Source organism: Suricata suricatta, chromosome 12 (genome assembly GCF_006229205.1).
Source record: "Suricata suricatta isolate VVHF042 chromosome 12, meerkat_22Aug2017_6uvM2_HiC, whole genome shotgun sequence".
Classification (NCBI taxonomy): Eukaryota; Metazoa; Chordata; class Mammalia; order Carnivora; family Herpestidae; genus Suricata; species Suricata suricatta.
Window position 1 is genome coordinate 84,473,094 of NC_043711.1, and position 25,702 is coordinate 84,498,795.

The following is a 25,702-nucleotide window of genomic DNA, read 5'->3' on the forward strand; positions in this document are numbered from 1 at the left end:
GAAGTCCAACACCTGCTCTCTTCTTCCCTTAGCATCTCCTGGTGGACAAATACCCTTCCATTCAGCTAGTACTGTCTGGCTCCTCACAGGGACCCCACACAGTTGGGATGATCATCTCCATTTTCCAAATGAGTAACCTGAGGTAGGGAAGGTGACCTGCCTGAGGCCACACAGTGAGTCCACCAGTGTCTCAGCCCCTATGAGCACAACAACAAATATTGCTTTTGAATGGCAGCCAAGGAGATTATTGAGGTCCTTCCAGATCTTACTAGAATGGGAAGGGGAGAAGATGAGCCTTGCCTCTGTCTTCTTCCCAGCCCTAGAGTCATCCAGTGTGACCCGGGGAGCTACCCATGGGGGTGATGGGCAACTCACTCTGAGGCTGTGGCCAGCTGTCCCCCACCATCATCCCTACATCAGCAAAAACTCATTCCTGTTGACCAGCATCTCTGCCAAACGTGGCCTGACTGCTGATTCTCCAGCCTGAGCAGTGGGGTGCTAGGGCACAGAAAGCACAGAGTCAGGAGACCTGAGCCCCTTGCAGCCTCCCCCTGCTGTGTGACCTTGGGCGAGTCCCAGCCCCTGCTGGAGCCTAGTCAGCAAAGCAGAGCATGAGAAGCATGGACAAGACACTACAGGTTTGGTGCTGAACATTCCCCAATTCATAGGCTTTAGAGAGGCTCTCTGGGGACTACAGAGTATAAGACCCCATCCCTATCTCCTTCAGTCCCATGTAAGCATCACGGACAACATCATGGGCAATGATCAAGTTCTAGGCCAGTACTGTCCCATAGTGCTATCTGTTCTGACCGAAATGGTCTATATTGCACTCTGCATATAGCCAGATACGGCCATTGAGCAGTGAAATTGTGGCTAGTGGCACTGAGAAACTACATTTTAATTTTCACTTACTTGTATTTAAGTTGTTTTTAAAAAATGTTTATTTATTTTGAGATGGGGAGAGGGGCACAGAGAAAGATACAGAATCCAAAGCAGGCTCCAGGCTCTGAGCTGTCAGCACAGAGCCCAGTGTGGGGCTCAAACCCACATGCTACAAGATCATGACCTGAGCTGAAGTTGGATGCCTAACCGACTGAGCCACCCAGGCACCCTTAAGTTTCATTAAATAGCTAGAGCAGGTCTAGACAGGCTCTGGGCACATACGTAAGTGTGAGGGCCACTTAGAAAGTGCCCACAGCCCATGACACACCCACCCCTTATTTATTTGAGACCTCCAGAGAACACTGGCTTAGAGGTCCAGAGGCCCGGGTTCACATCCCATTGCAGCCAACAGCTGTGTGATCCAGGCCAAGCTTCATCTCCTCTCTGAACTTCCAAGTGGCTAAACAAGGATGGTGCCCAGCCCTTTTGCCCATGGTGGGTCCTTCATGTTGATAAGGATAGCAACAGAGAATACTTCTAGAATACTCACTGTGTAAAAGGTACTGTGCTAAGCCATCTGTCAATATTAACTTATTTACCTCTACCAATGGCCTCTGGAGGACACTGGACTCAGGGAGGTTCAGTAACTGGCTCAGGCTCACACAGCACTAGGATTCAAATTTGATGAGGCTTGTTTCAGAACCCATATTCATGGCCTCCATACTGCACTGCCTGCAGGCGGGCAGGTCTGTCCTCAGGCCTCCCTGGGGCCACTGCAGAGAGTATCTAGAACAGGGCTGTGAGGCCTGGAGGGTCTGGAGGTGGAGGGGAGGGAGGCAGTTGTGATCATCACCCTCTCATCTCCCCCAGTCAGGTTTTTCCTACCTGCTGAGGGTGGGGTGACCCTGATTCCCATGGATTGAGGGAGTCTTGGCTTGGAAATCCAGAGAAGAATCTCAGACCAGACCTCATTTACTTCATCTCAGCCACAGACCCATGCTCTTTCTTGCGTGGGTGAGCATATAATTCATCATCTAAATCATGACACTTTTGAGAATGAAACAGGGCACACTAGTCATCAGGGACTGCAGGGCAACAGGCAGAACCTGGGCAAACCAGGATGCATGTCATCGTCTTCATGCAAGAACATTTATGAGTGTCAGCTCTGTGCAGGGTCCCGCTTCTGGTACAGAGACACTTGGGGCCATCTGTGAATCCTTAGGGTGGTAGCTCCCATCAGAAGGGAACTCAGAGAAGGCCTCACCCCACTCCCATCTGCAAGGTCAAGGAAGACTTCTTAGAGGATGGGATGGCTCTTCTTAGCTTCATGGGTATTTAGCAGGGGAAGAGGCTAGGGACAGAGCATTTTCAAGAAGGTTCTGGGGAACAGAAACACCAGACCAGCCCATTTGGGACCCACACATGGAGAAGAAGCAAGGAAGGGGTATGGGGCAGCCCAACAGTCAACAACCTTCTCTTCCATTGGGCAGCTCCAGTTCTCTCCAGCCCCTCTGCCTCTGAGGCTCCGACTACCCCATTCATTTAGCAGCTACTGCTGTGCACCTCCGAGGTGATGATTCTGTCCTTAGTACCAGCGATATTATGGAAAACGAAACAGGCATAGACCCCCCGCGCTTCCCGTCAATCTCCGAGCCCACAGAGCATGAAGAGATGGATATTAATCAAGCGCGCAAGGAACCAAGCAGAATAAGTAGAGATCCTGAGAAGCACTTTGAAGGAAATCAAGAAGGGGTCAAGAGAGAAAGTAGGGTGGGTTGGGGGAACCATCTTAGACTCAAGGGTCAGGGAAGGCACCCTTGGAGGTGATGTTTGAGCAGAAATTCAAATCAACAGAAGCAGCCAGATATGTGAGGAGCTGAAAGGAAAAATGTTCAGACAGAGGGAACAGCATGTGAAAAAAACCCTGTGGCAGGAAAGAACTGGGCACGCTGGAGAAATAACAAATGGGGAGGCCAAGAGTGGCTGAGTCAGTAGAAGGAGGCTGGAGTTTTGCCTGAGGGCAAGGGGAGATCTTGAAGGAGTTTAAGGGAACTGGGTGAAGTGATTCGATTTGGGTTTTTAAAAGGATGACTCTGTGGTTCTGCCTCTATTGTCCCTTTGTTCTGAGGGTCTAGGCCTGTTTGCTTCTGTCTTTTCCTTATCTATCACACAAAGATGAGCGCTGGGGGCAGGACTGGGGGACGGTTGGTCTGTGACCTCTGGAGCCTCAGCTGAGCATAGGCAAGATTAAATGGGATGTGGTGTCAGAAAGGCCTGGGAAGCCCCCTGTCACCAAAGGACCCCACGGCCCCAAATCTATGCCCCTCAGAGCTCACCATCAGGATGGGCAGCATAGGAATTCAGCTTCAAGCAGAGGAGGAAGCCCTTGCTTTGAGGACACACGTCCTGAGCAGCTGGAGCCATTGCCTGCTCTCTTGTTGACCAACAACCAGTTGATTGAATGTTACGCTTTTCAAACAGTTGCTATGGACACAGACTTAGGCTGGGAGCAATTCGGACCTTGAATTCATCAGCATAACGGAGCTGTCATAGATGAAAAGGATCCTGGAACCTCAGCCTTGTGGGCATAGCCATGGAATGTGGCCTCAGGAGTCAGATCTATTCACACCAGGCACCCCACCCCACCCCCACCAGCTGAGGGGCCTAGGGCAATTGACTTTAGCCACTAGGGGTCTATGGGCCTATTACTTATTTCTGCATTAAAAATTATACCAAAACTTGCTGGTGGCTTAAAACAATAAACGTGTGTTATCTCACAGTTTCTGAGAGTCAGGGACCTAGGAGCCGCCTCAGTGGGTAGCTTCTGGCCCAGCGACTCTCATGGGGTTCCAGTCAAGTTGTCGGCCCAGGCTTTCCTCATTCTAAGTCCTAACTGGAGGCTTAGGGTCTGCTTCCAAGATGGTTTGTCACATGGCTCCCAGTTAGTGCTGGTCGTCGACAGGTCTCAAGTCCTCCCCACGTGGACCTCTCCTTAGGGCTGCTTGGTGTCCTTACAACGTGGTGGCTGGCTTCTCGCAGGGCTGGTGATCCAAGAGAGCAAGGCAGTGTCCATTCTGACTTACCTCAGAAGTCATACTCGGTCATTTTCACGATATCCTACTGTTACATAGTCAACTCTGACTTGTGTGGCAGCAGGGGAGTGCCAGGGGGACATACACTGGAACATGACTACCTAGAAATGGGGATCACTGGGGTGCGTTTGGAGCGTGACTACCACAGCATACTCCTCATCCCCGTCAGCAAGAACTGCAGTGAGGATTAAATGAGTTCACATACGGGAAGCACCTAGTACACAGTAAGCACTCAATAAATGATCACCATGATTAGCTGGAGCTGAAAACTCACCATCCTGGGGCTGCCTCACTGTCTCATCATTTCTAGGCATCCGTCAGGATCTTCTGCCAGTCTTCGATTTAGCAAAAGCTGTATGAGCCTCTCCTGTGTCCAGACCCCATGTGGGTGCTAGTGACACAGCAGTGACAAAGACCCTGTCCCTGCTGTGCCAAACTCTGTCAGACCTAAATCTGGACTATGCAGCAGAGGGCTGGCAGGTGAAGCGCTGCTCCTGACGGCGGTCAAGGCCGCCTCTCTGCAGAGGTAGCCTGTGCACTGAGACTTGATGAAGAGAAGGAGTAGTCATGTGGTGTAAGGGGGACAGAGCATTTCAGACACACAGGCAGGGCAGGAGCCCCAAGATGGGAGTTAATGACCCGTGTTCAAAGAACAGAATGGAGGCCCAAGGGAGTAGGGGCAGGAAATGAGGTTGGAAAAGCAAGAAGAAACAAGATGAGTAAGAAGATTGCTGTTAGTCTAAGGGCCATAGGAATCCTGTCATCTGGGTGAGAGAGAGAGGGACTTGGCCATGAGGGTGGGATTCTGGGATATCTTGAAGGTGGAGTTGTTTTGAAGGATTTTCTGTTTGATGGAATATGGGGGTGAGAGAAAGGAGTCAAAGATGATCCTGAGGTTTCTGACCTGAGCGAGCAGGAGGATGATGTTGTCATGAGCAGAATTGGGGTAGACTGTGGGAGGAACAGGTTGGGGTGGGTGCGAGATCAGGCATTCGATTTTGGACCTGTCAGACATCCAGGGCAAGATGTCAGGGAGGCAGAGGTAGGTGTCTGGTGTTTGAGAGAGACTGGGCGGAAGATGTAAATTTAGGAGTTGTCAGATATATGTGGTGTTTAAAGCCATGAGCCTGGATGAGATCAGCAGGAGAGAGAGGGTAGAGAGAAGCAAAGAGCACCCAGTTCCTCTAGCATGTAGAGGTCAGAGGAGGAGAAGCCAGCAAGAGAGAGCGCAGGTGTGGCAAGGAGTGGAGGAGGAGAATGGGAGGGGCCCCCCAGAGATGAAGTCACAGTCTGTCTCCGCCTCCATCCCTGCCCCAGGCAGCACCAAGGTCCTGGAGGCTCCATGGAACTTTTCTTCCTTCCCCTTCCACACTTCTTTCATGCCTACGGCAGTGGCTATGTCTTCCGTGGACTGCTGTGAACATCCCTAGAATGTTCTGCCATTCCACCCACATCATTTCCAGGCTTTCATCACTTGGCTCACCCTCCCGTGCCCTGCTCTAGTTCGCTATCTCTTAACCACAGGGTTCAGCATTGAAGGGAACTATCCCCTCCCTTCATTTAGACTGTCTATCTCTGTTAACTCAGTCTTAGACAAAACAAGCCTTGCTGGTACCACCAAATACAGAAGATATAAGTAGAAAATAGTAAGGGATCTGGGCTGGTTAAAGAGGAGGGCTGTCAAGAGGGGAAATGGGTTTGTTAATGTGGGAAAAGGGGGTTTGGGGTTACATCAGCAAGGGTCTTGACTGCCTCGCCAAGGAATTTGAACTGAGGAGGGAAGAGGATCCACAGAAGGTCCCAGATTAGGGAAATGATGCAATCAGGTGAGTTTTGCTTCAGGAGGAGTCATGCTGGGTTCCGTTCCTGGCCTTGTCCCTAATTAAGCTCACAGGCCAACTCAGGCTCCAGAATGAGCTGGGTAGGGCAGGGAGCCCCCACTGTGTGTAGATGAGGGTAGTGACAGCAGACACGGTTGCACCACAGAGCAGGAAGGGTTCCCAGGGAGGCAGCAGCTCCGCTGGTGCCTCCATGTTTCCGTGAGGGCAATGAGGCTTATATTAATGAGAGATAATTATGGGCACCCGGATGGGCCTAAGTATAGCTCAGAGACAAAGGCAGCGCGAGGCAGCCAGCTGCTTCCCCTGCAAAACCGAGGCCAGCCTATTTTAAGACCTCCCCAAGGTGAGGCTCCTGCCACCCCTGGGTTTTGGGTGGCTGACAGACTGGTACCCAGTGTCCCAGGAGCTCTGTTCAAGAGTGTTCAGAGGGAATCAGTGTGACCAGATGCCCACATAACCCTCACTCAAACCCCCAATGCCTAGTGGTGGAAACTGAGGCCCGGAGGGACGGGTCTGAGGTTGCAGCAAGAGTAGAGGCAGGATTTGAATGCAGGTGCAGGTGCCTGCACTTGCCACAATGCTATGTAGCATCCCTGCATGGGAAGCATTGGCCTGTCCCCAGGAAGCGCAGCAAAGTGAGGAGGGAAGCATGATTGATGTTTATTGAGCCCTAAGTGCCAGATGCTTCCCATATGATATCACAATTAATCCTCATCCTTGTCTCGAAAAGGACTAGGATCCTCATCCCCCATGTTATCGAAGAGGAAACTGAGGCCTAGGGGGAGTGATTAAGTTGCCAAATGTCCCTCGGTGAGGAGGGAAAGCAGTAGAACCCAGTTACGTCCTGTCTTAGGGTCAGGTTCCCCAGGAAGCTGACTCTGAGGTGAGAGGCACAGGATCAGGCGGAGGGAGGAGTTGAATGGAGATGCAGTTACAGCAAAGACCTCTGCTGACCTCATGGGCAGCTCTGGAGCTGGCATGGCCCTTCAGGGCTGTTCTGAATTGGGCAGGAGGGCCAAGCTTTGATGCCTGCACCTCAACCAGTTCCCGGCTGCTGGCTGAGAAGGAATGTCACCTTGAGCGAGGCATCTCCTTTTAGCTGAGAGCAAGTCCTAGCAGGTACCAGGTATCCAGTGTGAACTGTAGGCAGCCAGTGCTCTTGGCAGCCGGAGACATGAGTGCCTCCATTGTGGGCGGCCATCACAGCTTCCACTGCACGTCCATCTCCAGATTGTCCCCCTGATGAGAAAAATGGGTCCTTGCCCACAAGGAGGTTGTGTGATCATGGACTCACTGTGCAACTGACAGGCCAGGAGATGCTGGGGGGATCCTCATTAGCATCAGTGCTGATGAGGAAGGAAAGAGTGAGTGGCTAGCCTAGGGAAAGTTGAAAAACACTACCTATTTAAAATCTCCAGGGAGGGGTGGGGTGGTTCTATTGGTTAAGTGTCCCACTCTTGATTTCCACTCAGGTCATGATCTCACGGTTCATGAGTTCAAGTCCCACCTTGAGCTCTGTGCTGACAGCATGGATTCTCTCCCCCCCCCCCACTGCTCCCCTGCACCTGCACACACACACACACACACACACACACACACACACACACACACACACGCTCTCGCTCTCTCTCTCTCTCTCTCTCAAAATAAATAAAATTTTTTTAAACACAAAAACTTAAACCTTATAGGGACAGAAGGGGAGAAGACAGTTGTAAATCATATCTCTGATAAGGGTTTAATTTCCAGAATATGTAAAGAATTCCTACAACTCAACCACAAAAATGACAAATCATCCAATTTTAAAATGAGCGAAAGTCTTAAATAGACATTTCTCCAAAGAAGATACGCAAATTGCCAATAAACTCGTGAAAAGATGCTCAACATCATTAGTCATCAGGGAAATGCAAATCAAGACCACAATGAGATACCAATTCACACCTACTAAGATGGGTACAATTAAAAAAAAAAAAAGCAGAATAACCACTGGTGAGGAGGTAGAGAAATTGGAACCCATACATTGCTGGTAGGAATGTAAATTGGTGGGGCCACTATGGGAAACAGTTTGGGATTGCTTCAGAAATTTAAACAGAATTTTAAAAAGGGGGGTGTTGGGTAGCTCAGTTGCTGGGGGCCAGGAGGAGGAAGGAGCAGGGAATGATTGCTCATTGGGGATTGGGTTTTCTTTTGGGTTAAGAAAATGTTTTGGAACTTGATGGAGGTAATGGTTACACAGCACTGTGAATGTACTGAATGTCACTGAATTATAGACTTTAAAATGACTAATATTATATTATGTGATTTTCACCTCTATTTTTTTAAAAGAGGAGGGAAAATAACCTGTGGAGAAATAAAATCTGTGAGATGTAGCCAAATAGGTACTCAGGGGGAAATGTCTAGCCTTTCCAATGACACATTTATTAAAACATAAAAGATCATAAAATAAATGAATTAAGTTTCCAACTAAAAAATGTAGACAAGGTGTTAGAAGAGAGTATCTTGGACCCCAGCTTTAAGATGGGGAGATGGAGGTTTCTTCCTGGAGGTGTGTTTGAAGTTCTAGAAGAGTACTGTCCAATACAGTAGGCCTTGCCACATGTGATATTTAAATTTAAGTTAATTAAAAATTCAGCTTCTCAATTGCACCAGCTCCATTTCAAGTGCTCTACAGCTCATATGGCTTAGTGGTCGCCCTATTGGACAGGACAGATCCAGGGGACAATGTGTAATAAACTAGCAAGCAAGGAACATGTGAGAGTTTCCAAGAGCCATGAGAACTAGGAAGAAAATCCAGCAAGGCAAAGCAAGGGACAGGGACAAAGCTGGAGAAACTGGCAGCAACTAGACCATCCTGGGCCTTTGTGGCCTCCATTCTGCTGAGGCACCTCTTCATGCTGTCCCACCCTCCTCACACTCTGCTTCTCAGGGGGCAATCTTGGCCCCTTCCTTTGCAGACCCTCTGTTTCAAGAGGGCCAGTGGGCTGGGGCCTGGGTTGAGTCAAGAGACCCAGGAAATAGGCCTGGAGTGACCTTGCTGTCAAAACTTAAGTTGTCCCTTCCCCAGGTTGACAATCTTTAGTACCAGCAAGCCATGTGGCCGGAGCTGAGGGTTAGAGATTTACAGAGATTATCTCTCCAATGGACTTGAATGCCAAGCTCAAGAGTCAAGCATTCATCCCAAGAGAAAAGGGGAGCCACTGAAGAGGAAGAACACTACTGCTTTGGCATCTTAGCAATGTCACTCCAGCCGCAGTTTGGAACCTGGATAATAGGAGTTTTAGAGTGGACACAGAGAGACCAGGGAGAAGGCTGTACAGTTTCCCAGGTGAGGGGTGGGAGTGCCATAGGCAGAGGATACAGAGAGGAGATGGCATCAGAATACATAACTGAGGCAGAATCACGGAGACTCAGTGACTATCACAGCTGGCGTTTCCCAGAAGTATGCCCGAGACCAAAATTCAAGTGCAAGTACTTCATTTGGAAACAGGCAGCACAGTGTGGAAGGGGAGAGGTAAGTCAGGGAAGGGGAGGTAGCCAATGAAGGGAGTGACCACTGCAAGCAACTGGAGCTCAGTACCACTGGGAAGCTCCAAGAGTCGGTGTAGAGCCCGTTCCTCAGTTGTCCTACCTGAGGGATGGAGGAGCTGGGGTATTTATATATTAACCCTCCAACAGTCACTGGTTGAGGACTGTAGGTAGATTGGGGGAGGGGAGGTTGTTGAGACTATGGCAACACACGTGAGCAGAGCAGTCTCCAGCTGCTGGAGAAAGCTCCCCCACTTCCCACAGGGATGCAGATGCTGATGGTCATAGTCAGTCTGTTGGGCACCACAGTGATGAGTCCACAGGAAATATGGGCGAGCACCCACAGCCACTGCTGTAATGATCAAATGAACAGTAAGCCAGTATCAGTCTGGCTCTTGTTGAAAGATACAGAAACCCAACTAAGCAAAAATCTCTTGACTCTCATGTCTGAGACTTAAGCAATATTTTGACAAAAGACTCCAGGCTGACACTCTGCTAAGCACAGCAGCCCTCTTTCTGAAGAGTCCAGCCATAATCCCAGGACCAATTCTCATTGGCTAGCAAAGATCATGTTTCCATCTCCGAGCCAATCAGTACTCAGGGATGCAGGGTTCTGATTGGCCAGACCTGGGTCATGTGTCCACTCCTGGGGTTCTGGGATAGGGATGGCTCCACCTAGACTACAGGAAGTGAGACAGGGGTGGAATCATTTTCCAGGCACAGCAGAGATTGTTACTAGGGGAAGAACATAGAAAGTCAGAAGAGGGAAGGATTTAAGGAGATGTTCAGGTGTCTGGTATGAGCCCCCATTGGGTGATGTCAAAGCATTTTACTGATGTGGGGACACTATATGCCCACCCAGAGCCCTGGGAGGCACTGGCATTTAAGGTGGAGTAGAAGGACAGACATGCAGGCCCAGAAGTCAGAGAAAGGGACTCTTTTAACATGAGGGCCCAGACACAGGAAGGAAAGAAGTTCAGAGGTCACTTGTGGTTATTAAAATGTCTGTCTGATCTCTAGAGGTATCCCTGAGGGTGGCAGCCCCCACTCTCTCTCCTGTAACCCCAGGGGCAAAGACCCAACCTCCCCAAACAGCCAGGTGAGAAGCCTCATCAGTCAAGACCACCACCAGGTCTTGGGCCAGGGAATAAGCATGTACCAACACTTCACAATTCACCAAGCACTTGCCCACACCTTCCTTCACGTCTTCGTCTTGGCCCCATTTGACAAACATACAGTCTGAGGCTTGGGGAGGCAGGAAGGCATAGTCCCTGGCTCATATGGTCCTATTGGGGAAACTCAGGATTGTAAAATTGAAGCCAGCTTCTCCCTGGGAGGGCTGGAAAACATGCTCTGGGCTGTGTTGTGTGCATTCTGGGGCAGCGCTCTGCCACTGTCTTCTGTTCCTAATGACCAGCCCTCTCCATCTCCAGCATTTCTGGGCATCAGGCCCCTGCCAAGCCAGCGAGCCAGCAGGGCTGTGTTTGCAAATCGCGTTCCCAGTTTTCAGTATCATTGGCCTTACTTGAGTAGGCATCAAGAACATAGTGCTGCACAGATAGTTCCCCATCTATATGATGGAGGTTTCACCTAGGCCAGTGTTTTTCACGTAGTGTTTAGTGGGATCTGGAATTTGCCTTAAGAGCTGCTCTGAGGGGTGAGAGAGAGTCTGAGACACCAGAACCCATGCTTGGTGTGTTCGTTTCTATGGCTGCTGTAACAAGTTTCCAAAACTTAGTGGCTTAAAACAACACAGATTTATTATTTTACAGTTCTAGAGGTCATAAGTCTAAAATGGGTCACAGGGCTGCATTCCTTCTGGAGGCTCTAGAGGAGAATCTGACTCCTTACCTCTTCTGGCTTCTAAAAGCTGCCCATATTCCCTGGCTTGTGACCCCATATCACTGACCTCTGCTTCCATCATGACACTTTCAGGTTCCCTTCTAAAAAGACCCATGTGATTAGATTGTGCCCCTCCAGATAATCCAGGATAATCTTCCCATCTCAAGATCATTAATCATATATGCAAAGACGCTTTTAACATGTAAAATAACGTAATCAGAGGTTTGGGGGATTAGGACGTGGGCTACTTTGGGAGCAATCATTCTGCCTACCATTCTTGGCTTCAGTTGGAGCCTGGCCACTCTGACCTGGCCCACCCCTCCAAGAGCTCTACCCCCACTGCCCTTATCCTCACTTGCTCTGTTCCAGCCACACTGATTGTTTCCAGATTCTAAGCATGCTGAGCACACAGTCCACAGCAAGTCTTGGGACTCCTCTGAGTAGAGCTGGTGGTGGGGCCCGGGCTCAGAAACCTTGCTAACCTCCCCTCTGGGAAGACTGAGGCCCAGAAAGGAAAGGTACTTGCCTAAGTTTGAGACTGGTATTCCTGCATGGCCCTGGATGAAAGATCTAACCAGTCCAACTGCCCTATTTTACAGATGGGGAAACTGAGTCACAATGGTTCCACCTGAATGCCACCCTCAACCAAGGCCTTGTCCTGTCCACCCAGTCTTGAGGATGTGCTCCTGTCATTGACGCGCTGAGAACTCTGTGGCCATCATTGATTTATCCCAGTTGTAAATGATATGCTAATGGGTTTCTTGGCTTCTCTGATGTTTGGAGGCCCCAGAGCCTAGCCCAGAAGTCACAGTTGGTAGACATTTGTTGAGGGACAGAGCAGATTTTTATAGAGGCTCTACTTTTGATGTAGGATTCTCTCCTAAAGTAAGAGCTGGACCCAGACCCAGACCCAGGTGAGACAGGCCCTATCCTGGGCCCTACTCTTTGGATGGCTTCTCTGGGGGCGCCTCAGTGGCTCAGTGGGTTGGTTGAGCATCCGACTTTGGCTCAGGTCATGATCTCGAAGTCTGTGAGTTCGAGCCCCACATCAGGCTCACTGCTGTTGGCACAGAACCTATTTCAGATCCTCTGTTCCCCTCTCTCTGCCCCTCTCCTGCTCACTCTCTCTCTCTCAAAAATAAACATTAAAAAAAAGTCTTCTCTGGCCCTCTTACAACCATGTTCTTCCTTAAAGGCAAGAGTGTCCAGGGGCCAAATGGACATGCTCACCCAGAGCCACACAGATATCAGGGACTCTGGAATTCCCAGGGCCAGCATGAGATCTTGTGGGCCTCCATTTTTTTCTTGTCCTCCACCCCGAAATGTTAAGGGCAGGCCAAGAGTCTTCAGTAATCCTCCCAATCCTGATATCTGTGGAGGTCTGGGTGACTCTTAGAACCCTGTCCCCTCCAAATTCAGCTGATTATTCTCTTTCTTCTCTCCTCCAGGACAGCTGCCGCCCGGGAGAAGCAACCCGGGCGCCCCACTAGGGCGACGGACCCTGCCCCGAGGGCTGGGATCATGAAAGGCCTCGGTGACAGCCGCCCCCGCCACCTCTCCGACAGCCTGGACCCACCACATGAACCCCTGTTTGCAGGGCCTGACCGCAACCCCTATCTGCTATCGCCCACGGAGGCCTTTGCCCGCGAGGCTCGCTTCCCTGGCCAGAACGCTTTGCCTGGGGATGGTCTCTTCCCACTCAACAACCAGCTGCCTCCTCCAAGCAGCACCTTCCCTCGCATCCACTATAACTCCCACTTTGAGGTGCCAGAGGAGAGCCCCTTTCCCAGCCATGCCCAGGCCACCAAGATCAACCGGCTGCCTGCCAACCTCCTGGACCAGTTTGAAAAGCAGCTGCCCATCCACCGTGATGGCTTTAGCACGCTCCAGTTCCCCCGCGGTGAGGCCAAGGCCCGTGGTGAGAGTCCTGGCCGCATTCGCCACCTGGTCCACTCAGTCCAGCGGCTCTTCTTCACCAAGGCACCCTCACTGGAGGGCACAGCAGGCAAGATTGGTGGCAATGGCAGCAAGAAAGGTGGCCTGGAGGACGGCAAGGGCCGGAGGGCCAAGAGCAAGGAGCGGGCCAAGGCTGGGGAGCCCAAAAGGCGTAGCCGCTCCAACATCTCAGGCTGGTGGAGCTCTGATGACAACTTGGACGGCGAGGGTGGCGCCTTCCGCAGCAGTGGCCCAGCCTCTGGGCTGATGACGCTAGGGCGACAGGCTGAGCGCAGCCAGCCACGCTACTTCATGCACGCCTACAACACCATCAGCGGGCACATGCTCAAAGCAGCCAAAAACAACACCACCGAGCTGACTGCCCCACCACCCCCACCTGCACCCCCGGCCGCCTGCCCCAGCCTTGGGGTGGGCACTGACACCAACTATGTCAAGCGGGGCTCCTGGTCCACCCTGACCCTCAGCCACGCCCATGAGGTCTGCCAGAAGACCTCAGCTACCTTGGATAAGAGCCTGCTAAAGTCCAAATCCTGCCACCAGGGTCTAGCCTACCATTACCTGCAGGTGGGTCCCTGACTGGGTTAGGGATGGGGTGAGGGATGTGGGGAAGGCACCAGCTCTGAAGGCCAGCTGTACCACAGATTTACCTGGAAAGTCACTTCACTCTGGGCGTCTGTGAGTAAACACCTGTGAAATGGGTGTCTGGCAGTACCTGCTAATAAGAGGATTCCTTCCACCGGTCATGCTTTCAGCAGACATTGATTAGGGTTCTTCAGAGTCCAGCCCACAGTAGGAATTAAAACATGTACCTGCCCTCTAGTGGACAAATCTGGAAGCTGTGCTATCCACACTCCTCACAGGACCAATTGCATAGCATTCTACTTGCCAGTCTCCTGCCTGCTATCCCCACCAGACCAGGGGCTCCCTGAAGACAGAAACCACATCTGATACAGCTGTGTGTCCCTAAGGCCCAGGACAGGGTCTGGCAGAGAAGTAGTGCTCAGGATATGTGAGAAGAGAGAAGGGTGAGGAACAGATGGACATTTAAGTGAACAGAGTAGGAACAAATGAGACAGAGCCCGATTATCAGGATGCTGGGAGAGAATGATACCTAAACCGATAGTCATGTCAGTGTGAACAGAGTGTGATGGAGATCAGCATGGAGGGCTTCAGGAGGCCCTAACCCAGCTTGGGGGACTAACTTGCTTCTTTCAAATGTTAATGTTTATTCAGGCACTTATTACAGGCATTTATTATGCACCAATGTCCCACTCCTGGAAATTGGCAGAAGGCTCAGAGACATCTCTGTTGCTACACATCCCCCGGAGCTCTCAAGAGCAAGAGCCAGTGGCTATGAACTGGGCACAGTTCCTGGGGGCAAAGCCCAACCTTGGGTGGAAGTTACAGAAGCAGATTTCAATACCCTCCAAGATGGAAGGGTCTGCTTCTGTAGGTAGTGAGAGCTTCATCCTGGGGGGGTATGCCAGCACAGGCCTGGTCAGCCTTTGGGAACACATTAGATGCATTTTGAACCAGATGAACATCAAAGTCTGACAAAGCCCGGAGTTCTTGTCATTCTATATAAAAATTCCAAAGACAGAGACTATGGGGGGAAAAGCTATTTTTTTTTCAATAGGAGGAAAATGAAATCTAGGCAGTATTTTATATATTTAAGGCTTTTGTGGTTCTCAATCCACTTCCTTAGTTTAGAAACATCAGAAAGGGCGGTGTGTGACCTGGCTCTCTCTCAAAATGGTGTGGTTTGGTCTGATCATGTGAAAAGGCTTCAGAAACATCATGAAAGGGTGGCCCTGCAGGCCCTGGGGTTTGTGCTGCCTGCTTGGGTCATGGGAGGCGGGTGGGGTGATGCTGGGGTAACAACAGGTTTTAAGTAGGAATATAGAAGGCCACCTTCCCAAGGGACAGGTGGAGGTAGGGAAGATGGGCTAGCAAGTGGTTTGGGAGATAGAATGTGCAGGCCCTAGTGACTGGCTGGGAAGTTAGCTGGGAGGCAGGTGGGGGCAGGGGGGAGTCCTGGGATGGAGGTCTCAGACAGGAACTGCCCCTCAGCCAAGAATTGGCCACTGGCAGCACGGAGCATCTAGAAGGATGTGGTGTCTGTGTAGGTGTGGTGATCCTGGGAGTGTGTGTTTGTGCAAGCAGTGAAGAATGGGTATGCTGTGGACACTGAGAAAAGCGTGTTACCGGACATCTGTGGTGAAATGTACAGAACCTGGAGAGGGTGTGCACTCTGTACGTGTTGAGGCAAAGACACAGGGAGGGGAGCACATGTTGGGATGTGTCCTCAGTGCAGTGGTTGCTTGCTGTGTTTGTGCGGAGGGGTGTGAGTGTGCTGTGTTCACGCTGTGTACTTGTTGAGGAGCATGCATGTGATGAAGTGGAGGCTGTGGGGTGAGATCAGTGTGTGTGGGGAGGTATGCTTGCTCTCTGAGAGATGTGGACATAGCAGGGTGGGTTCAATCTGTGCTTGGGGGGAGATTCACGCACTAAGATATGCGTACTCTTTCATCGTGAGGTGACTGTCCACTATGTATACATGTCAGATGGGAAAACAGCCCTTTTTCCTGATCACCACCTGGCTGTCAGACCCCCACAAGACTCTCTGCACCCTGTGCCTTGGCTTATCCACCAGTGAGGTACAGGATGTTGACTGGTTCCAAGGACCCTGCCTCCCTGCTGATGTGCTCCTGTCCTCTGACCAGTCCTCCCTGCCCCCATCCTAGGACAGCCTCTTGGTACCAGGTCTGAGGGCCTCTTTCTTGGCCTGATGTTCTCATCCATGTAGTGGGATCATAAGCCATCCTTTGAGGTAACAGGGTGAAGTGATAGGAACACAGTGGGTGCTCAAAAGGGGAGCTGCAGTGGATACCACTGTGATCGTACAGCCTAGGCAGTTTGGCTGGGGCACACCCAGCCTGGGATCCATGGAGAAATCTGAGGCCCGAGAGGGGCAAGGATTCGTTTAAGGCTACACAGTGAAGCTGTGGCAGAGCCGTCTCTGGAACTCAAATATCCTTCCCAGCCTGGGGTTCTGCCCTGCTGCTGGGTGGCTTCAAAGGCAGTACCCAGCATGGAAGGCCAAAACCCTCCGAGGTGGAGAGTGGGGGAGCTCCAGGCACCTGAGCACCATTCCCCAGGTGATGTGTCCGAGGCTGGGCGGCCGGCGGCGCGCTGAGGGTGTGCGCTGCCCCTCACCTCTCGCCACCCTCGCTGAGGCCTGTCCGCCCGTCCTCAGGTGCCTGGCGGCGGCGGCGAGTGGAGCACCGCGCTGCTGTCCCCGCGCGAGGCGGACTCCGCGGCCGAGGGCCCCATACCCTGCAGGCGCATGCGCAGCGGCAGCTACATCAAGGCCATGGGTGACGAGGACAGCGACGAGTCCGGCGGCAGCCCCAAGCCCTCACCCAAGACAGCGGCGCGGCGTCAGAGCTACCTAAGGGCCACGCAGCAGTCCCTGGGAGAGCAGAGCAACCCCCGCCGGTGAGCGCTTTGCCCCGCCTCCTAGAGCCCCGCCCACATGCAAGCCCTGCCCCCCGGAGCTCCGCCCCCGGGAGAGCCCTCCGCAGTCCGAATCCCGCCCCAAGACTGCTCCAAAGTCCCGCCTCCTGGGAGCGCCGCCCACAGGTTAAGCCGCGCCTTAGAGAGCCCGGCCATCTGGTGAGCTCTTCCCCGGGAAAGCGTCCTCCGCTCTCGCAGGCACCGATTACAGGTAGTCCCTAGATGAGCTCCTGACAGGTGTGTCCCACCCCTGGGAACCTCGCTTACCTCTCCTACGGGCCCCTAGGAAAGCCCCGCGCCATAGGCGAATCCAGCCCTACAGCGTCAGATACGGGTGAACCCGGGGTCCCAAAGATCCAGGCCCTTTAGTTTAGCCCTCTCCAGGATATCGTCATCCTTAGGTTATGCCCCTACATTTGATAAGTTGACTCTGGAGAACCCTGTCATTTGTCGAACCACCCCATAAGCCCCTCACAGTTAAGTTCTGACCACAGGTGAGCCTCATCCTTTGGTAAACAATATGGAGACTCTCTAGAGTGGCCCAGGTAAACCTGCTCACAGGAGCCACATGCCCAGGTGAGTTCCACTCCCACAGGGGGACTGCCCCAGGGAACCCTCTTCTTCAGGCTAGGAGAACCCTGCCCTTAATGAGCCCACCACTTGTAGCCACAAAGTACTGCCCAGGGAAGGCCAGAGGCCCCTCTGCCCTTGCCCCTGTAATGCATGCCTATAGTGAGCTCCAAGACTGGGGACGGGGATATATCCTGAGGTCAAAAGGAGATAGAGAACTTTTACCTATCCCATCACCCGGCCTGGAGTTCCACCATTCGAGCCCCCATCCTGTTGCTTTAAGACTTGGAAGAGTTAATGAAAGTATGGGCAAATGAGGTACATGCACACAGAAAGCAACAATTGAAATGTTAGAGAGATGTAAGTCTTTCACATGCAGAAGTCACCATGGGGATCAGAACAGAAAAGGAGAAGGTGGAAAAAGTTATAGAAAAGCCCATCACTAAGTGCAAAACAGGTAAAACTTAGGATGGTTTCAGAGTCATTTGAGGAAAAGAAACAAAAGCAAGTCAGAAACAAAAAGAAGAATTAAAGGAAACAAGCTTAATTCTTCAACTACTGGGGACATGAGCCAGAGTTTCTGGGAAGATTTTGGCAGAGGGAAGAAAGCAGTAACATAGCACTGATGCAGGGAGAGGCAGTGTCCTCAGAGAAGCCAAGTCTCCTTGGGACAGGGATTTGCTTAAGAGGTGCACAATGGGACAGAAGGCAGGGAATGGCCTCCAGGTGGGAATTCAGGACACCACTGGCCAGTCCCAGGTCTGTCCCTCTCTGAGTCTCAGTTTCCCCATCTTTAAGTGAGGGGGCTAAGCTGGATGTTCCCTAAGACGCTTTCTAGTACTGGGATTCTACATCTCCATGAATGACCAGTGGGCACTGAGGTGGAAGAGGTGGACAGGACCCAGATAGAGACCATGAATGAGAGGGAATTAAATAATAGTAGCAATAGTTATGGGCACCATCTGTCAGCACTTGCTGTACTCTGGGCTCTTTGCCTGCCTCATTGCACTTTAATCTGCATTATTGAATCTTCGAGCAGGCAGGCACATTGTCATCCCCACTTTATAGGTAAGGAAACTGAGACATAAGCAAGGGGTTATGATTGCCCAGGGTCACCCAGTGAGGAAACTGGATTCCAATCCAAGTTCATCTATGTCAAGGCCTGAGCTGTTGGGTGCTTGGATCTTCACCCCAGAGCAGTGGTGAAGGAGGAACCCAGGATCAGTTAGATGTGAGAAAAATTGAAGAGCCAGGGCCATGAGAAATGGGGAGCCATTGGGAGGCTGGTGGATGCCATCCAAATATCATGTTGAAACTGATACCCTTTAGGCAGCTCTAGCCTGAGATCAAGGCTGTGAGCCTTGACCTACCTCCTCTCTCCAGCCGCTGGAATTGCCCCAGACCTGTGGAGGAGGAGGCCTTAGAATTGGGTTGCTGTGCGCTGCCTTGGGTTTGAAATGGTCAAAAATGAGCTTGTGCTGCCACCTTGCGGCTGCAGCAGACATGGCAGGTGGGGACCAGATGCAAGCCTCCAGAAGCTGGGAGCTCTCCCTGTGCTCCTTGACCCCGACACCCACCCACCCTCCTTCGCTCACTAACACTACACAGACTGGCAGTGGCTTCCATTTTTCTCTCTGCCACTGGATAACGTTGGCCAGTCTTTTCCCCTCTGCACCTCAGTTTCCCAGGCTGAACAATGGGTGTGCTGAGCCCTGTCTGCCCCCTACCCTCACCAGGAGTCTGGACCGCCTGGATTCAGTGGACATGCTGCTGCCCTCCAAGTGTCCGAGCTGGGAAGAAGACTACAACCCTGTCAGCGACAGCCTCAACGACTCCAGTTGCATCAGCCAGGTGAGGGTAGTGGGTAGCCAGATAGTCATTGGGCTTAGGAGAGGCCCAGCTCTTAGCCAAGAGGACAGCAGACATCCAGGCTCAGCCCCTGCTGAGCAGTCCCCAGATGTCCGCACTGTTCTTCTGTTTGGTCTTTGTTCCTGAAGCTGCCTGTGTATGTATGTTGGCCCCACTGTCCTGTGGCTGGAGAGCAATCACAGGACTTAACATTGCATGGCCTAACTGAGAACCCTGAGGGAGGGACCACACCACTGCAATAGACTCTGGAGCCCTGAAGATAACTGTAAATCTGGGTCGGAGTCCCAGTCTTGTCACTGAAAGTATGAACCCAGGACAAATCGCTCCCTCCCTGAGCCTCAGTTTCCTGATTTACCACAGAAGGGTGATAATGCCTATCTCAAACAGTTGTGAGGAATTAATGAGATAATGAATGTAGTGTTCTCAGCAAAGGGTGCCTAACTTTACAGTTATTATCATTATCTTGCTGTGTGACCGTGAGTAGGTTGCTTCTCCACTCTGGACCTCCAAGTCCCACTGGCTCAGTGGAAAGTTGGACTTCCAGGGCCCAGACCCTCTGCCACTAACAGCAATAAGCATGTTGTGATGTACTTTTTCATTCTCTTAACTACCAGCTCCTTGAACTCTCACAACCATCTCCGGGAGTGGGTGTGCTTGTTATTTATATCCCCATTTCACAGATGAGGAAACTGAGGCTCAGATAGGTGAGGCCACATAGCAAGGAGAAGACAAAGCTGGGCAGGGATCCAAGGCTGTCAGACCTAGCCGGACCCCAGCCTCTGCCACATACACACCACTTTAGGGTTTGCCAAGGGAAGACCAGCTAAGTTTCGAGGGCTCCCCCCATGGTGTGGACATGAGGCCCAGAGAAGGCAACACGTGCTAATAGTAGTGGAGTGAGGCAACTGAGGTACCAGGTACATACCCAGCCTCCTCTCTGGGCAGGAACAGGCCGCGGGTCCCACTGTGTGTAGCCCCATGGCCTGAGCTTGCGCTGCTTAGACCTGGAAAGCTTTTGGACCCCAGCTCTTCACCACTCCATTGTTCCTGGCCTGGCCAAAGCCCACCCCCCACTCCAGCCCCCTGCCCACAGCACTGTCATTCCCGGACCAAGTTGTTGTGGGGAGGAATAAAGCACCCCAGACTCTTTGTCTCTGCCATCCCCATCCAGGCCCCACTAAGTCTCACGAGAACAGTTGCCCAGGCCTCTAGGCCTGTCAATTGCACTCTGTTCCCAGTGGTCAGAGGGAGCTTGTGAAGGATGTAAGGCAGGTCACACCGCATTCCTATTCCAAACACTCCATGGCCCCCACCTGCCCCCAGTGAAAGCCAGACTCCTCACTCAGACTTGTGCGCCTGCCTCCCTCACACAGAATCTCAGACTTGCTCTGTCACCTGCCCTGTTCCAGCCACACTGGCCTCCTTTCTGCTCCTCCTACACCCACCCAATTCCTATTCTGTTCCCTCTCCCAGGAGCCCAGGAGCACCCCTCTCAGATATTTGCTCAGGTGGTTCTTCTCTGTGTTTCCTATCTTGGCTCAAATGTCACCTCAAGGGAACCTGCCCTATGGTTCTTCTAAAAGAACCCCGAGGGCACTGTTCCCTTACCCTGCTTAATTCCCCCACGGCACTACATATCTGGGATGATACCTGTTTATTTACTTGGTGTCTAACTCTTAAGATTAGGACCCCCCTGCAAGTGGCCCTTGCCGTGTGGTTCCCCATGGCATCCTTGTCCTCAGCATGAGACACAGGGCACATAGGTGTTTGCTGAATGGGTGGCTTCCCTCCCTGTGTCTCCCATCCTACCATGTTCTCTCATCCCCCACTCTTCCTCTTTGTATCTGTCTCCTTTTGTTTTTCTCTTCCCTTGCCCACATTTCCCTCTTACTCTGTCTGGTAGGTCCCACATCCATGTTTCTCTCTGAGTCTTTCTCACACAACCCATCTTTCACCTCTGCCTGCCATGGCATCTGGAACACTTTTGTCCTTTGGCTACACAAACGGGCACATGGAATCAGCCAGGCTGGGGATGCCACTGGGTCTCTGCCACTACCCTCTGCCCACTCCAGCTCTCTCCTAGGCCAGGGCCCTCTGAGCTCTCAAACCCTTACCCTAGAAGATTGAGTGACCCAAGCCACATATGTGGCCCTAAAGTCAGAGATGTCCCAGCTCTGGCTGTGTCTCTGAGGCCTTGACTACTGCCAGAAGGAGCCCCCTGCCCACCAGGCTCTGACCAGGGAAGAGAAGGCTCTGGGTTCTGGGCTGAATCTGAAGATGTGGGGAATAGGGGGCTGCCTGCCTAGGTGAGAGGCAGCAGACGGCATCTCCCAGGGGCCAGACCAAAAGAAACATAAACAGCAGATTAAAAATCCTCAGTAACAGCCAGTCTCAGAAGGAGTGAGCCTTCTATCCCTGGAGGAAGCTAAGTGAGACCTTCTAAAGCACGTAGGCCTTGGCCAGTCTGAGGAGGTTAGACCAGCCAGCCACTAGTTCTCTTGCAGCCGAGCCTGATTACCCCACGTCAGTGCCCAGCCTTGGTCTCCCCATAACCCTCCCCCTCTCTTTCCTGCAGATTTTTGGACAGGCCTCCCTGATCCCCCAGTTGTTTGGCCATGAGCAGCAGGTCAGTATGTTTGCCATTCTCTTATACCCCAACCCCAGACTCCAGGGCTAGGCCTGACACCTGGCATCTGAGGGTCCTAGCTGCTGCCCAGGCAGGTGCAAACAGAGCCAGTGCCAGGAAAGCCACCTTCACTGAGACCTACTCTGTGCCCTGACCTTCCACTCACTGGCCCTTTCACTTCATTTTTCTGTGTCTCAGTTTCCTCTTCTCAAAAATGGGAAACATTGGGCGAGGTTCTAGGGATGGGGTAAGAAATAACCCCAGGATAAGAAAAAGCATACTCTGCGGGTCTTTTGTCTAGACTATTTTATTTGGACAGGTTGGTGGCTGGAGACTGGTGGTGTTTGCTTCCAGGCCCTAGGCCCCAGATCCCCTAACTTTTCTCCTTTCTTGGGCTCCAACAAGACTTTTAAGTATGTTGGGGTGTTGGCATGAATGCAGAGGCTTTTCAATTTTACAAAATTTGGTGGAGGTGGTGCTAGTCCTGGCACCATCTGGCTGTCCTAACCGCGCCCCCTTCTCATGCACACCCATCCTGCCCCTAGAAGCGGCCCTCTTCTCCTTCCCAGGCCCCAGCCCCAAGACCAGAAAGAGAGACAGGAAAGGTGCTCCAAGCTCACCCCCTCATTGCGGCCAGCAGCAAACAAAGACCTGCCCAAGGGGCAAATCTGGGCCTGGCCCCTCATCTCCTGATTCTGGCTGTGGATGCCTCATGTGCCTCCACCCTCATGTCAAAGTTCTTGTCAAACACATTATTCCAGAGGGTCTTTGGGGAGCCCACAGTGAGCCAGGTGACTTCTTCCTTCCACAGGCTTACGGTAAGGATGTGATGTGTTAACATACAAAGTTCCAGGGCATTCCCTGCACACAGTATATCCTCAGTGATATTTATACCAACAGCCCTGACCACTGGCCAACCCCCGCCAAGAGCTTAGGAGCCTCTTAACCAATACTTACAAATCCTTGTACTCACCCCACAGAGCCGCCTAAATAATAGGGACAGGTTACCAGGTGCTTACCCTCCTGACACTGTTGTAAGCATTTGATATGAATTATCTCATTTAATCTTGACAACAATCCTATGACCTGGTCTGTAATTAGCCCCTATTTTATAGATGGGGAAACGGAGGCACAGAGCCGTTAAGTGACTTGCCTACATTCATATTACAAGGAAATGATGGACCCCGGGATCGAAACTCTCACAACCTAGTTCCAGAGCTGTACCTTGACTGCAGTCCCAAAGCGAGACCTCACTGCCCTTGACAATCACAAGGGCCTCTCGGTGTACTTCAGGTTACAGCTGTGGAGGATAAACACCTGTGTCTTGAATACCCACTCCAGATGAATTTTGGGTATGCCACCTGGCCTCCGTTTCAATTTATCATTATTGTCCAATAGACCTTTCTGTGAAGTGGGAATGCTGTGTACCACATGCTGTCCGGTAAGGTAGCATGAGCAAGTAGCCAGCGTAGCTAAGGAACTGAATTTCTAATTTAAATTAATTTACACCTAAATAGCCACACATGGTTAGCTGCTACCATATTGGACAGCACAAATTTAGAGCTTTCCAAACATATGCTGCAGATTGGGTGATGCTCCATCTAGTTTTACCTGCTGCAGTGCCAGACAAGTACACAGGCCTCCCATTTCATCTAGGTAGGAGACACTGCCGCTGAGGATAGTGGTAGTTGGAGGTCACACCGCCAGGACCAGGGCAGAGCTGGCCCCAGGCCCAGCACAACCTTTCCTCCATGTAGTGCTCGGTCAACTTCCTCTCCCTGCTTGCCCAGGCCTCCCCCAAGACCTCCATTTCAGTGTCCATCCTTTGCTAGCTGATTCCTCAGCTTATACTGTGTGGTTTGCAGTTACTATCATGCCCTTGGACCTGGATCAGACAGACCCTTCCAAAACCCTTGGAGAGTATATGGATGGTGGGCCCCTGTGTGCCCACACTCTCAACTGCAGATCTGTAGGATCTTGGATGGCCATCTCTAGAGACACTTAGAAGCCACCTAGACAAGGCTGAACTAGATGTGAGATGGCACACAGCATACATGTCCCCATTCTCTATACTGCCCGTGGCGACATTGCTGATCAATCCTCACTGTCACTACCCTCATTCCGGTTTTATCTTCTCTCACCAGACTATTGCGTCAGCCTCATCTCTGGCTCTGCCTCCATCCCAGACTCCCTTCCCAACATTCATTCTGTACTATAGGGCTACATCAATCTTTCTTAAATTCACATTTGGAGTATTGATTCAGCCACTTTCTCACTGAGCACATCTGGCAAGTATCTTCCCCTCACGGGCCCTCAGTTTCTTTGTGAAAATAAAGGAATCTGACCATAAGATGGTAAATACCTAGCACACCTACTGCCACTTCCCATTCCAACATTCAAGGTAGACATTACTAATTGATTATAGCCTTCTTTTTAATTGAATTCAGATGTGACCTCAAAACCTATCAGTTGATCAGTATGGACACACAAGATCTATTAAGTTATCCCTAATTAAAATCTGCATTGTAGACATGGGAAAATTGAGGTCCAGAGAAGTGACAGGGGCTGTATATATTTCTTATGGGTTCCATCTGGCCACTCGGTACCTTGAGTGACATGGGAGGAAAGGGAGGGGCTGACTTGAGGCCTCACAGACTCTCTAGCCCTGAGGCTGAGCCATCCACCAAGCACCCCATCCCTCCAGAATGGGCACTGCTGACCCCTGACGCCCGCCTTTGCCTGGATAGGTACGGGAGGCAGATCTGAGCGACCAGTATGAGGCAGCCTGCGAGTCGGCCTGCAGTGAAGCGGAGTCTGCAGCAGCGGAGGCGCTGGACTTGCCGCTGCCCAGCTACTTTCGCTCCCGCAGCCACAGCTACCTGCGGGCCATCCAGGCGGGCTGCTCGCAGGAGGAGGACAGTGTTTCCCTGCAGTCCCTCTCCCCCCCGCCCAGCACTGGCAGCCTCAGCAACAGTCGCACACTTCCGAGTGAGTACTCAGATGAGGGGATTGTTTTTGTTTCTCACAAGGGGACCGGAGGACCATTCCTGGTGGATCAGAGGTGGGGAATACCAGGGAAGAATCCGTGGTGGGCTAATCAGGGCTGGAGGGATGGTTAGGAGCAAAAGCAAGAGGCCTTGAGACTGAACTTCCCACAACTTGGCAAATTGGAGGTTAAATGGGGGTTACAGAAGCAGATGTCATCACTGGCAGTAGGGTGAGGGGGGTCAGAGAGGGCCCCTGCTTTGGGATACTTGGATGCAAGGGACTGTCCAGACCCTGGCTCAGAGCAGCTACCTGCTGGTGGGCAGGGCTTACTGAAGCCCTGCCTCCCTGTTTGCATTAGCTAAGATAGACAATAGGTGAACCTGTCTGGAGGGTTAGAACCTACAGGGAAGAGCATGGCGTTGGCATCCAGCCTTCTCAGAGGTGTGGGTTTGTAAGTTTCTCTCACAGTCACAGAGACAACCTGTCCTTCCTGATACCTGTCCTAAGTCCTCTGGAGACAGTCTATGTGTGATCAGAGAACAAGGGAACCCTGTGTCACAGAGCAAGCCATGAAAATCAAGACCAAGGAAAAGTATAGACTGGTTCAGTAGAGAGAACTTTGATCCTACTCTGGCTAGCTAATTTCCCGTCCCGGGACTCAGGGTCCTTGGCTATAAATTGAGGCATACGCCATATCCCAGAGAGCTCTTGGGGAGATGAAATAAGACTGTGTATAGGGAGTGTTCAGGCAGCCTTGCACATGGTGGGAGCTATTATTGCTGGTTCTCGGGCTTGACGCTGACTTTCCTGGCAATCAAAAGCAGTTGGGACTGGATAGTTGTAGGAAAGGTGACATGTTTCAACTACTCACTTGGTGTTTGATATAAATAAATGAACTTGAATCCTATGCTATTCTATACACAGAAAATTAGTTTATTGAATGAATGGACCAGTCTGTCTGGCAGAGCAAGACACTACTTTATTTCACTATTGCCTTT

At 51.6% G+C, this 25,702-nt stretch overlaps 1 protein-coding gene across 6 annotated transcripts in view; it reads left to right on the forward strand.

Moving 5' to 3' along the window:
• The window catches only part of DLGAP4 (DLG associated protein 4), a 194,385-nt gene that overhangs the window by 98,224 nt on the left and 70,459 nt on the right, over nt 1–25,702 (forward strand). For 5 of the 6 annotated variants that reach the window (XM_029918643.1, XM_029918644.1, XM_029918641.1 and 2 more), the window contains exons 3-7: nt 12,628–13,699; nt 16,392–16,633; nt 18,958–19,072; nt 21,666–21,716; nt 24,464–24,704. In XM_029918643.1, coding sequence (XP_029774503.1) covers nt 12,701–13,699; nt 16,392–16,633; nt 18,958–19,072; nt 21,666–21,716; nt 24,464–24,704 — 1,648 coding nt within the window. In that variant the 5' untranslated portion in view covers nt 12,628–12,700. The remainder of the gene's footprint in view (nt 1–12,627; nt 13,700–16,391; nt 16,634–18,957; nt 19,073–21,665; nt 21,717–24,463; nt 24,705–25,702) is intronic. The other variant, XM_029918645.1, reaches the window with a different exon arrangement.